At 34.8% G+C, this 13,488-nt stretch overlaps 1 protein-coding gene across 1 annotated transcript; it reads right to left on the reverse strand.

Moving 5' to 3' along the window:
• Positions 1-10,935: 10,935 nt before the first annotated feature.
• On the reverse strand, positions 10,936-13,112 carry LOC114281047 (uncharacterized). The gene is made up of 2 exons (XM_028223485.2): positions 12,876-13,112; positions 10,936-12,692 (listed from the first exon to the last, which is right to left on the reverse strand). Exon 2 carries the CDS (start codon positions 12,606-12,608, stop codon positions 11,277-11,279), a length of 1,332 nt encoding a protein of 443 aa, XP_028079286.2. The 5' UTR covers positions 12,609-12,692; positions 12,876-13,112; the 3' UTR covers positions 10,936-11,276.
• Positions 13,113-13,488: the final 376 nt, after the last annotated feature.

Genomic DNA, 13,488 nt, shown 5'->3' on the forward strand with positions numbered 1-13,488 from the left:
ACATAAAGTTCAAGTTTTGTTTTCATGTTTTGGTTCAACAAGTGTTTTTGTTTATTCTGTATTTAGGGGTAAGTCTCTTTTAGTCTAGCCTATATATATGATGATGTGTAAATGTATGTATATAAATTTTAAAATTTTCTATCTCATATAAGTCTACACAACTCTATGGACGTTGTATATTTGTTATTTGCTTTCGTTAGCCCCTAATATTATGTTAATCTGTCTTAGAAGCCTTTGGTAATCCTAAGATTACTGGCCGATTACGATTCTAAGCCTATAGGGGCGGGTTTGGGTCGTGACAACCACCATCCCAACCCTTTCAACTTGCCCCAACACCTCATCTAATCCCCTTCTCCATCCTCGGTCCCTTTCACCGTTGTTGCCTTCGTCTCCAACTCAACACCTCCTCTAATTTCCTTCTCCACCCTATAGCAACATCATATCTTACACTCTACGAACCAAATCTTGGTCCCCACGATCTCACTCTCTCTTGTGTGATCTTTTCTCTCTTTCTCTCTCACACACACATCATGATCCCACCTTCTCTTTCATTACTAGAGCCGCTAAGAAAGGCGAGGGATGAAAGTAGTAGTGGTAGTGGTAGTGGTAGGGATGATCACTGTAGGGCAAAAGGCTAGAAGTGGAAAACAAGGTTGAAGGAAGAGTTAAGGAGGTCAAAGAGGATTGAAGATAGAGGTAACATCTACATCTATCCGCTAACCCACACAGGCTGCTCAATTCACATCCACTAACAAAGCGGATGAATACAAATTGATTTTTTTCAATCTGCGTAAGTTTGGACAAATGGCGGATAGGAGGCCACTCAATCCAACCCGATCCGCAAGCACTTGTAGCAGCCACATTGCTCCCAAATTTGAACCTCACACTCCGCTATCTCATTTCCTTTCCAAAATCTACTAAAATAGTAATTGAATTTGAGAGAAAAAATAAGAATAGGGTGGTGACAGTTTCAATAGTGATATTATACCGATGGAGGGCGATAGTGGAGGCCGAAATGGAACAGAATGGTGAGCTATTGATTATTATGCCTTCAGACTACCAATGTGGCATTTTCCAACCAAACTTGGATGGACATTGGTTCTTGGAGTAAATTAGAAGGAAAAAACATTTGGGGTTAGTGTGAGAACCCGAATATAAAAATTAAGTAAATAATTAAATAATAATATTAAAATCTCAAATATTTTGGTGGTGAATTCTAAGGTGCAAATTAAATATTATTGGAGGATCTTTTAATTAATTTTTAAACCTAAAATAAATTTATGGTGACAGTCTTTAATTTAGAGGAAAGATTTATTATTTAAATAAATAAATAAATTTAAGTGCCAAATTAGTAAGCATATTTTGATCTAATAATATTTATATTTTAATGGAGATAGAAATTAAAATAATATAAAGAGATAATAATTTAGAGCCTTTTGTTTGGATATATAAAGTAACCCTAAGTTGCCTAATACAATATATAACAACCCTAGGGTTCCTAATCTACACTATAGCAGCAGCAAACACAGTAGCCACGGGAGAGAAGGGTTGAGAGAAAATAAGAAGAAGAAAAAGAAAGGGTTGCAAACAAAGAAGGATTTTTGGGTGTGTGGTAGGTCTTTATCTCTCTTCTTCCTTTTGTTTTTGTTCTTTATCCTTACTCTATTATTATTTAGTTCATTGATGGAGAGGTTGTAGGTTTATGTGTTTTGTATATATATATATACTGTTAAAAAATTTGAGGAGTTGAATTCATGTATAAAGAATGGATATTATTCTTAGTTCAAAAATTCTGCGCATAATCACGAACTTTAAAAATCAAGAAACCATATCAAACGAATGAATTTTGAACTGAAATTTTTACAGTAGATTAATTACATATTGAATTGCATATCTAAATTTTTTCATAATTTTTGGGAGTCAAAATCCATATAAACTGATGTGTTCAAATATGTCTAGAAAACTGGTTTTAAACAGTAAATTCGGGAGTGTTGTTCTCTTTGGGTATAAATCCAAAAATTATCAAATCAGCGTCATTATAACCAGTTACGAGTCTAGTTTCTTAAATTTTTAACCTTGCATTGATTGCTCGTGTATACTAAGAGAACCGTCAATTTCTTTAAAGTATTGTAGAAAACAACCTGTTTAGATATAATAAATTGTAAATAATTATTTTGATAATCAAATCAAGTGAAACCAATTGGGTTTGAAACTTAGGATATATTAGTTGATGTCTGGAGGTTTTTGGAATTTTTCGAATAGCGTGGAATGGATTTTGTAATTTTCAAAGTTAGCGAATAGATTGAGAAAACTTGTTTAAAACTCTGTTTTATCTTAAAGTTATTTTTAGTTAAGTTTCGATCGGAACCCATGTCTTGGGTGGTTTTAGACCTTGAAGAACATGAATTCAGGTAATATTTAAGAGTAACAGTGAGTAGGGTTGAGCCGTGTTAGTGCGCTTTAGTTTGGGGTTACTTAGTTTATTGTTCATTTTAGTATGTTTGAATTAGTGGTGACGTGTAGTTTTAATACTTTGTTCAAGGCACTAGTTGGACTTTCATACTTTATTCGAGGATTATATTTTATCGTGTCCAGGTGAGTAGTTTCATGCTACATATTTTTATAAATGTTCCCCAACCCTAAACTGTTGAAAAATTAAATTGTTGTTTTATGACTAAACTGTTTTGATAAATTATTATATTATCAATTGAATCAAATTATTTCTGAAACATGTGTGAACTTGGCATACTGTAAACTATTTGTTTTGGTCTCATGTTTATAATGATGAACTACCATGTTTTGCGAAACTGAAGTGTATTGATTATTGGGACCATATGTGTATTTAGTCCAGGAAAATTATTCCACTGTGTGTGATGACTCTGGCCACTAGGGAACAGATCCGAGTTGGGCCGTGATGACTCTAGTGCTCAACGATTGTAAGGAAAATACCTTAAAAAAATGCTAGGTGACCTTCAATCAGATCGTCTTTGAGAAAAGGCCCAGGTGCCACCCTGAGGATGACTCTTAGTTCGGTATTTGATCCAACGGGGCTTATAGCCTTGAGAAGTGTGTGACATATTATTTGTTTTTATTGGTACCCAGAAAATTATTGGTGTTCATGTTGTAATCTGTTTTAAGTGGAAAATGTAATTTATCGTGTTCTTGAGAGACATGAGTAGTTTAACCGTTGAACTGTGGAACCTTCTTTTTGAAACAGATTTTCTTTACCAAACTGTATGCCAATCTAGTTTCTATGATATATATCTTATTTTGGAATTGAACCTTGTTTTCAAAACTGTATTTACTATCTATGTTGCTACTCACTGAGCTATCAACTGACTTGTTTTTCAATTGTGGTATGTTACTGGATTGAGTTTTGATTTATTTATTTCTAGGCTATTATCACATTTATTCTTTGTGATTTTGGGTTCATGTTTAGGCTTACGTGTGCCTTGGGTTAAGTGCCTGTGGGCTACGGCCGGTCATGCCCGGATTTGGGGTGTGACAGTTAGAGTGAGAAAAAAAATTTAGTGGCAAAGTGACAACATTGAAACTTAAGGGACAAAGTGTAATAATGTGTTATTATGCCACGTAATTGCGTATGCATTATTTTCCATCCCAAGTTAGATGAAAGTTAGCTGTTGGAGTAAAATATAAAAAATTATAAACATTAAGAATTAAAATGAAAAAGAATAAATTTTAAGCGCCACCATGGGTATGATTATAGGAAAAATCATCAAAGACTAGGGAATTGTTACTCTCATCATACTCATAGAGCTCAACACTTTAATTAAGCGTGAGAAATCTATGGAAAGCAATATGGTTCCTATAATGCTAAATCTGGAAAAACATATCAATGCAACCAAAACCCAAGGAATTATATGAATTTCCAAAGTTGGGAAGAAACACACACTTGAAAGAGGAGTAACTTCAGAGGTTATCTTACCCTACATTTTCTAAGAGAGTTCCTTGCACCTATTTTACATCATAACATATTGTAGGGGTGTGCGCGGTTCAGATTTGAACGGTTTGCAGATCGGTTTAGACCCACCCGCATCTATACGGTTTGGGAAAAAGACAACCCGCAACCGCCCGCAGTGCGATTTGCAGTTTGTGCGGATAGGGTTCGCGGATATGCGGGCGGTTTGCGGATTGGATTTTTTTCTTCAAAATTTTATTTTTGAGTCTTATTTTTTTCTCATTTTGTAAATATTTATTTTGGGCCCTTTTCTACCCATTTTCTAAAATACTTCAAGAATAATAATTAATAAATTAGAACTTATAAAATTAAAAACAAAACAAAATCAATTTGTAACATAAGTAAATCATTCAAAATCTTAAATCGAATCATAAATTAACACAAGCACATATTTTAAAATCCTAAACTAAAACTCCATATTTATTAAGGAATTTAAAATTCCAAATCACACTTCATCCGAGACAAGTTCAGTTATGTAACAATAATAATATGATCAGTATTTATTCAGTTTCAGTTTCAGTTTATATAATACTATTAGCAAATGTAATGCTAGAGTAAGTTCAAAAAATAAAGGATGTTTTGTATTGGGCAAAAACATCTACGTAGGATATAGAAATGAAATCAACGGTTAAAATAAAAATAATAAATAAATAAAAAAAACGTGGGGTTAAACTTGCAACCCGTCCGCAACCCGCAAATATGTCATATTTCAAACCGCATCCGCCCATATTATGTTTGCGAAACCGCTTATTTGTATGTGGGTTGGACGGTTTTTACGGATCGGATAAATCGTTGCTCACCCTTAAGATATTGGTCTTAGGACCATTAGATGTTTCCATAGTCCCTTTTTCTCTTTTTTTTTTTTTTTTTTTTTTTTTTTTTTTTTTTTTTTTTTTTTTTGGTACATAGAAACTTAAAGCAGAACAAAACAACAAGGCGGAAGAGGCAGAGAGGCTAGATCCTCCAATACGCTGTGCCCACTATATCCACTACAATTAAACTTCTAACTTTTGGTGGAGGTTCCTTTTTCAACCTTAAGGTTGAGGGAAATGTTGCAGTGTGCACCGTATGAAATCTTATCATAAAATTACGAAAGCTTTTACAAACATACATTAGTAATTTCATAAAAATATGTAAGTTGAATACAAATTTTCTTAAATTCGTGAAAATTTATGTGATTTTGTAAATTTAAGGTTAAAATCTCACAAACTTATATGGTTTACTTTTTAAATTCAATTTTCATAGCCCAAAATCTAAAACTTGTTTGGTTTTGAGTTTTCAAAAATACATTTCAAAATTCATTTGAACCCAAACTTAAAATCCAAAGCCGGTTTGGTATTGGGTTTTCCGATTTTTTTTTTTTATGAAACTTTGTAATGCATGTTTTTGCCAATTCATATAAAAAATTGAAACAATATGAATTGTTATTTTGAATTAATAAAAAAATATTTCTCAAAATAGTGGGCCAAATCAGCAACATTTATATCCGATAGACCACTGTGGAATTTTAGTTTGGTTTTAAGTATTGACTAAATAATTCGTTATGTTTTAAAAGTATATAATCTATATATATTTAAACAGTAAAGAAAATATGAAGAAATGAAAACTAAATTTAATACATACATACATACATACAACATTAAAATTGTATTAGTTTTAAGGGTTAAGCTTCCCTCATGTTGGGATCTCAACATTAGAGAACTTGATAGATCCAGAGAGCCCATCATAAGTCCCGTTTTGATAATTCAAACTGCTCACTTTGTAAAACTGGTTGAATAGAATATTCATGCAAAAAATTAAGATAGTCAGACATCGGTAACTATATGTTTGAATCAAATTTATAATACAAAAAATAAATAGTTATTCTTGAAATTATATTTGTCGTCCATTGTTTTTAAAACAAATATAATTCAAATATCTAAGTACCGATATCCAAACATTTTATTTGTTGCATGAATATTTTACTTAATTAGTCTAAGAAGTAAAACGGTTCGGATCATCAGAATTGATTACAAAATGGGCCTACCAAACTCAAACGCTTTCCCAAGTTGAGATCTCAACTCAAGAGAAGCCAAACCCAATTTGTAAACTAGGGTCAAACATTTTTTTTTATTTATATTTCTCATTATTCAATAATTTTATACATTTTTCATAGATGTGAAACATTTTAAATGTTTGTAGATTGAGTGGATATAAATCAGAAAATAAGTTAAGATTTTAAAAACGTTAATAAGAACTAATATATATGGAGTGAAACTCTGCCCTATAGATTAGATTAGATTTATTTAGAAAATACATTTAAATTAGGTATGTAAAAGAAGTAAACAAAATGAATAATATTAAGGATCATGAAAAAAATAAATATGAAATGCATCATGAAGGTTTCCCATCCTTTAATTAGAGTGTGGTGTTTTATTGTATGTATAATCCAAAAGTGAAGAATCTTTCATGATATTTTTTTTTTATGATCCCTAGCATTACTCAAACAAAATTGACTATAATATTGTAAAAAAGTTTACTACAAGACAAAAAAATCACAAGAGCCAAAAGAACTCTGTTGAAAAACTAGTTTTGAAAATTCACAACTAAACAAATTTTGAATTTTCAAATTTTAAAAATTATTTTCAAAATATACAATTCAAAAATTAGTTTTGAAAACTCATAACTAAATAAGTTTTCAATTTTAAAACTCTTTTCAGAAACTTATCTTCCAAAACTAATTTCAAAATTAAACCAAATGTAGAATATTTCTTGTTAAGCATGGTAGATATAACCGTCATCTTATCTTTTCAGTATTTATTAAACATTGATAGTCACTTATAATCGGTATTTTAAAAAATGCCACCAAACATCTGCTGACAGCACAATACAAATAAATCACAATAAAAAAGTCTAGGCACACAGGTGACTGAACACAGATATGAATACAAAAACTATACATCTGAACAACTGCCGGAACGACCAGTCAGTGCTTGTATAAAGTGAATGGCATGGGTACAACTGCCCGAATGATTTTGAATCTGATTGTATAAAGTGTCACTGACTAATTGAAACTAGAGACCCCGCTACGTAGCTCGAAACTCGGTGGCTCGAATTTGGCTCGACACCAAAACGGTCGTTTTGGTGTCTTTTTTTTTTTTTCCTGTGTTTTTGTTGCAAAAGGAAGAAAAAAAAGAAGGGAGAAGAAGAAGAAGGGTGGAGAAGAAGAAGAAGGGTGGGTCTGCAGATCGGGAGGAGGGAGAAGGAGGAGGAAGAAGGAGAAGTGGAGGGAAGGAGGCCATAAAAATCGGGCTGGAGGAGGAGGCGGGGCCGGAGGCGGGGCTGCGACGGAGGAGGAAGAAGAAGGACTGGAGGGGAGCTGCGACGACCTCTCCTCTCTCTTTCTCCCTCTCTCCTCCTCTTCCCCTCTCTTCTCTTTCGAGCCATTTTTCGAGCCAATTTCTCGAGCTACCAATCTTTTTCCTTGAAACTAGTTTTGACAGCAAACCGGAGGCATCAACCATTAAAGTTAGGAAAACAATAAATAAATATGAAACTCTTGCCAGTTTGGTAAAGTTTACGTTTTTAGTTTATATTTACAAAAATTTTATAAACTGATTTTTGTTTATTTTTTGTTTATTTTTAGAAAAACATAAAACTACAAACGCGTTTAATTTAGACAAAATGTTTAAAAAAATTTAAAAATATAAAAAAAATGTGAGAAATGGCAAGTGGTGGCGGGTGGTGGGTGAAGACGAGTGGTAGCGGCTGAAGACGGTGGTGGAAAATAATGACGGGTGGTGGTAGCAGAAGACGGTGCTGGAAAATGGTAGCGAGTGGTTGGTGGCAGGCGGATGGCGGGTGGTGGTGGTGGGTGGGCGGGTGACGGTGGCGGGTGGTAGTGAGTGGGTGGTGGCGGTGGCGGTGGCGGTGGCGGCGGGTGGTGACGGGTGGGTGGGGGTAGTGGTGGTGGGTGGTGGGTGACGGTGGCGGGTGGTGGGTGGTAGCGAGTGGGTGGGTGGTGGTGGTGGTGGTGGGTGGATGGGTGACGGTGGTGGGTGGTAGCGAGTGGATGGTGGTGGTGGGTGGTAGGTGGTGGTGGTGGCAGGTGGGTGGCGGGTTGGTGGTGGGTGATGGTAGTGGTGGTGGTGGGTGGTGGTAGCGGGTGGGTGGCAAGTGACGGGTGGTGGATGGTAGTGGCAGGTGGGTGGTGAGTGGTGTTGGCGGGCGGTGGATGGTAGTGGCGGGTGGGTGGTGGTGGTGGTGGTGGCGGCGGAAGACGGTGATGGAAACTGGTGGCGGGTGATGGCTAGTGTTGGGTGGTAAAAAAAACAAACTCAAAACGTAAACTCATTTTTTGAGTTTACATTTTTTTGTCCAAATTTATAAACTGAGACCATTGATTTATAAATCAAAAATTTACCAAACAAATTTTTATTTGAATTTTTTAAATTTTTGTAAATATAAATTGAAAACTGAAAACTTAAATGTTACCAAACGGCACCTCTAAGTTCGAAATTATCATTCTTTTGAAGGGTAGATTGACCTATATAAAAATGGATTCTCCTTGAGTTCGCATTTCTGTTTTCTGCTCACACATCTTCCTGTTCAAATTTTTTTTTTTCATCATTTTATTTATGAATACAGATTTTAGACCGAAAACTTGTTTATAATCAGAAAACCATTGCTTGGTTTTCAATTTTTCAAAACATTTTTCAGAAAATTCTACTTTTTTATTTTTCGTGTTTTTTTGGTTTTATTGAATTTTTTTAATATTTTAAGTAATTTTTTTATTTTTTAGACACACCTAACATAAATACAACTAAAAAGTAAAAAAATTAAAAAAAAATCTTTTAAAAATTCACTAAATACCAAAAATACAAAAAAATACAAGAATTCAGTACATTTTTTATATTTTTATGTATTTATTAATTTGTTTAAATATTTTTTTACAAATTTTTTACTTTTTAGATACACCTAAGTAAGGTGCATCTAAAAAAGTAAAAAAAATGTTTAAAATTTAAAAAATATTCACTAAAAACAAAAAAACACAAAAATAAAAAAAGTCAATTTTTAAAAAATTTAATCCAAAAAACTCAAACCAAACAAGTGAATAGTAAAATAGATACAACTATATCAGAGTTTATATTAAGGGAAACAATGAAAATCAGAAAATCAAAGAGAGACGGTTTCGAAAATAACAAAGAATCATGTGTTAAAGTCACAAAACCTGTTACTAATCAGAAAACCAAATCGTATAAAAAAAGAAAAAAGAAAAAATACAACCACATTACAGTTATATTAACGAAAGCAATGAAAGTAAAAAATAAAAAATTCAAAGAGAGATGAAGGAAACGAAAATTCCTCACAATCATCTGCTAACATAGTCTGGATTAGTTGATAGAGAAGCTCCGCAAAGAGAGAGAACGTGCAGATCTAAGTGAAAACCCTAACTCAGCAACTGATTAATTGAGCAATTGATTCAGTAAACCATGCTCTCTGCATATTGTTCTGAGCTTTGCGGTGGGATTATTGAGCCATCATTGATGGCATTATGCAATTGAAGTGTAGAAAGAGATCAATCTGATAAAGAGTGTTATGCAATTGAAGAGAGAGAGAGAGAGAGAGAGAGAGAGAGAGATCTTATATGAAGAGTGAGGGGAGTAAGGACTTTAAAAGATACAACAATCAGACACTGTTTTACTTCATAAATTGCAGCGTTCAGTAAATGTTATCACTTCCCACACCCGTTCACTGCAGCTGACAGCCTTATTTGTCAACCGCGGGACAACGTCGTTCATTGCAACATCAACACTGTGATAGGTGGACTTGTGATGGTATTCTACAAAAATGCTGCTAATTTGCAACCTTTTGAAAAAATGCCGTATTGTGCCTTCCTCTTCACTCTCTTCTTAGCCAAGAAATTTGGCTCCTTTTCATCTTTCACTTTTCTTTCGTCTTCCTTTTTCTTTCCATTCAACCTACTTGATGATGGTTTGTTTTCATATCCAAACGAAATAAGATGATCATATTTTGAAACACAATACCTAATGCCCAAGAAGCACCAATACTCTATGGAGGAGACATCTTGTGTGGGAGACTGATATTTTTCATGTACCTTAATTAAAAAATTTAATTCATAATATTGGATATTTTATAGACACTTTGCGAATACTTCAATGACACTTACTAAACCCTTCAAACACCATCTATGTGATGAATCTATTCATAATTCAATTTATGCACTCTAAATATGTTTCGAAACATTTATAAAATGAAAACATTGTGTGTATTTCAAAGTTCTAGAATTGTTTTGCATTCTTTATAATGCATTTGTTACGTGAATGATATCATAATATTTAAGTTATGGAACATATAGCTTTTTAATTTTAATTAGTATTTTGTTGTCTTCTTTCATTACCTTCTACATAAACTATTCATTAAGTTCAACACATAAGAAATTTATAAGCTCATTTCAACTCTACTAAGAATCAAATGCCACTCATCTTAAATACTACATACAGCAAATGGATTTTCTATTTTTATTTTCTCTGAAGGACATCAAAGGTCCGTAGGCTTAATTTAGAACCTACACATTAACAAATTGTTAGCCTCTAGGGGTTGGCCTGGTGGTGTGCTACCTCTATAGTCTCAAGTTCGAAACTTCCTTTCTTGGGGCCAGTCCATTGGGCCATTACTGAGTCATCAAAAAAAAATCAAAAAATTTGTTGAAATTGCAATGCCCGCAAAAATGAGAATAACAGGGTGTATATAATTCTTCTAGAACTCGAACCTCCGAGAATAAAGAGAAGCATTTTCCATGATCTTGGAAAATTTTCAGACAACATGAACTGGAGAGAAGCCTTTTTGAAACAATAATAAATCATGTGTAAAGTGTTGTGTTTCAGTGCACTGAGCAAAGAGAGAGGTTTCTCAATATCAATGCTACGATCTGCTATTTCCTAAAATCCAAAACAGAAATTAAGTAGTATCAAATTTTGAGCCCAAGGTTAAAACAAGGATTAGGAACCACCCAATCAATTTTCTTACAAGGCCGAACAACAGAACAAACAAATACAAAACTAGAACAATGTAAGGAATAAATATGTAGTGATGGAAGTTAACAAAACAGAGAGAATACAAGTGAATTATGATCTTAATATTTCACAAGAAAGGGGTTAAACAAGGCTAAAAGGAATTGAAGTGTTTGTTACCACTTATGGAGATGAAATAAACCCAAGCCTTGATAAATTAAACCATCTGATGCAGCTAACAACCTCTTACATAAAATTGGTAGGCACTCAACAAGTGAACATATTCAGAAGAAAGCCCGGCTACCATAAAACACACGTGAACCGTCCTTTTTGTTCTTCTCAACTTCTAAATTGTTCTTGCTGTTTTGAATCACGTCGCCGTGGTCTTCAACCACCGGGTTATCAAGATCCATTGGGAGCTTCATTTTTGCCAAAGACTCAGTGAACTGTTGCATACTCCTCATGTACATGTCAACTATCTGTTGCTGCATCGCGGATTGCTCGGCTTCAAGATTGATGTTTCCAAGTGGAGCTGGAAACACTTGACCGAATTTTGCAGAACCGATATTCCCTTCTTTCTTGCTCTCCTCTTCCTTCCCCGAAAAATTCGGCTCTTTCTCATCTCTCATTTCACTTCCCTTCTTTGAAGTTGGAGTGTCCGGACTAACACTCGGGCTTTGATTAGCTTCAGTAGTGAACGATGCGTTAGGCGAGTTCGATAACTCGCCAGCCAACTGATTCTTTTTCTCCATGGAATCAGCTGAGTTTCTATCATCACTGAGGCTTGTCATGGTTGAACTAAAAAACCCAGAATTCTGAATACTTCCATTCGGAGATACAGATCCGCCGCGGTTGTCCTCAGATGAATTCGCAGCCATTTCATAGTCGTCGACTGGCTGATGAGAAGCTCCGAGATGAAGAAATGAACCAGGTCCAACCAACCCTTGCCTTGAAACAGACCCGTGTCGTGCTATGTCAAAATACTGAGAAACCATCTGTTGATTCTCTCTAACTACATTGACATCGGGGAATTCGATCCTCGTATACTCAATTGGCTCCAAAACAGCCTCTGAAATCTTCCTATCCAACAACACAACCTCTGAAGTTATAGAGGAATTGGTGACAGAATCAGAGAATGAATTCATTGACACATTTGTATTCAAAGAAAGAGACAATTTCACAGTTCCAGCTGGGCAGTGGAACAAATCAGTGGAAGATAGACTAAAATCTCGGGTAACTTTTCCTTGGCCAATCACTGAAGATATTGGGACCAATGCAAAGCCCAAAAGCTGATCTTCCATCAAATTCTTAGCTCTGCTAAGCATCCAAATCTCACATTTGAGAACGGCATCAAATTGGGCGACTTTGATCACCAAATTCTCATTGAAATCGGGGTTTTTGCCACCACCATTGATGATCCTAGTCGAGAAAGTCTCATCTGGGTTGTAGGTGAGAGAGAATTTTGCATACACATCTTGGTTGTCATAGATACATATGTTGTGAATGTTCCTAGCATGGTGAACATAGATTTCAAGAATCCCAGAAAACTCAGAATCACCCTCAGTGCGTGAATTCGGATTGTAACGAAACCCAGTTGTCTGATTGAACGAATCCATGTCAATCAATTCAATCTTTCAACAGATTTGCTTCTGGGTATTCCAAAATTCCCAACTTTTGGGTGAGATTGGCAAAGAGAAACCCTATACTCCAAAGAACAGAACAAAGCAGAGTAGTTTCAGAGACCAATTATTTTCCCTCGTTCTAATTCTATCTTCTATTTTAAAAAGTGGGCTCTCAAAGAGGTTAAAAAGACCAAAATCAACATATGAATTAGAGGAAAAGCATGGAAACAGAATAGAAGTTCAAGAGAGAGAGAGACTTACAGAGGAATTTTGGGAGCTTTGTGAAAGTTGGGTAGTGGTTGGGGGTGGGACTGAAGGAGGAGGAGAGGAGGAAGAAAATCAAAAAGGGTGATGATGATGATGTGAGCAACAATTGTTCCTTTGGCACTTTTTTCTTGCTTGCTCTGCTTTTGTGGGGGTGGGTGGGGGATAGAGATTTTTGGTTTTGGTAGAGAAAGGCTTTTAGCTTTGCTTGACATTGCAGTTTCCACTTCTTCCAGTGATGAGAGAGAGCATGCTCCACTAATGAGAGCAATGGAAGGTCCCACCAACATGGCCCATGGCCCCCCATCTTCATTATCTGTCTCTCTACCAAGATGCTCCCACAAAGACTAATCTTTTAAGACAAGATATTCTCACTCTTACCTACAAGCTTCAAGCCAACCAAATTGTCCCTTAACCACATCAATGGCAGAATCCTAGGCTACTAATTCAGTCCTCCTTTTGGGATCAACAAGTTTGAAATTCTTAAAGTATGATTTTTAAATTTTTATTAACAATCATCTAAATTATTTACTAATTCAGTCCTCCTTTTGGGATCAACAAGTTTGAATTTCTTGAAGTATGATTTTTAAATTTTTATTAACAATCATCT

Source organism: Camellia sinensis, chromosome 14 (genome assembly GCF_055761805.1).
Source record: "Camellia sinensis isolate YWXY chromosome 14, ASM5576180v1, whole genome shotgun sequence".
In the NCBI taxonomy this organism is placed as follows: Eukaryota; Viridiplantae; Streptophyta; class Magnoliopsida; order Ericales; family Theaceae; genus Camellia; species Camellia sinensis.

What these genes read in the sequence shown, in the direction of transcription:
- LOC114281047 (XM_028223485.2), bottom strand. Translation starts at nt 12,608, where the DNA reads ATGGATTCGTTCAATCAGACAACTGGGTTTCGTTACAATCCGAATTCA.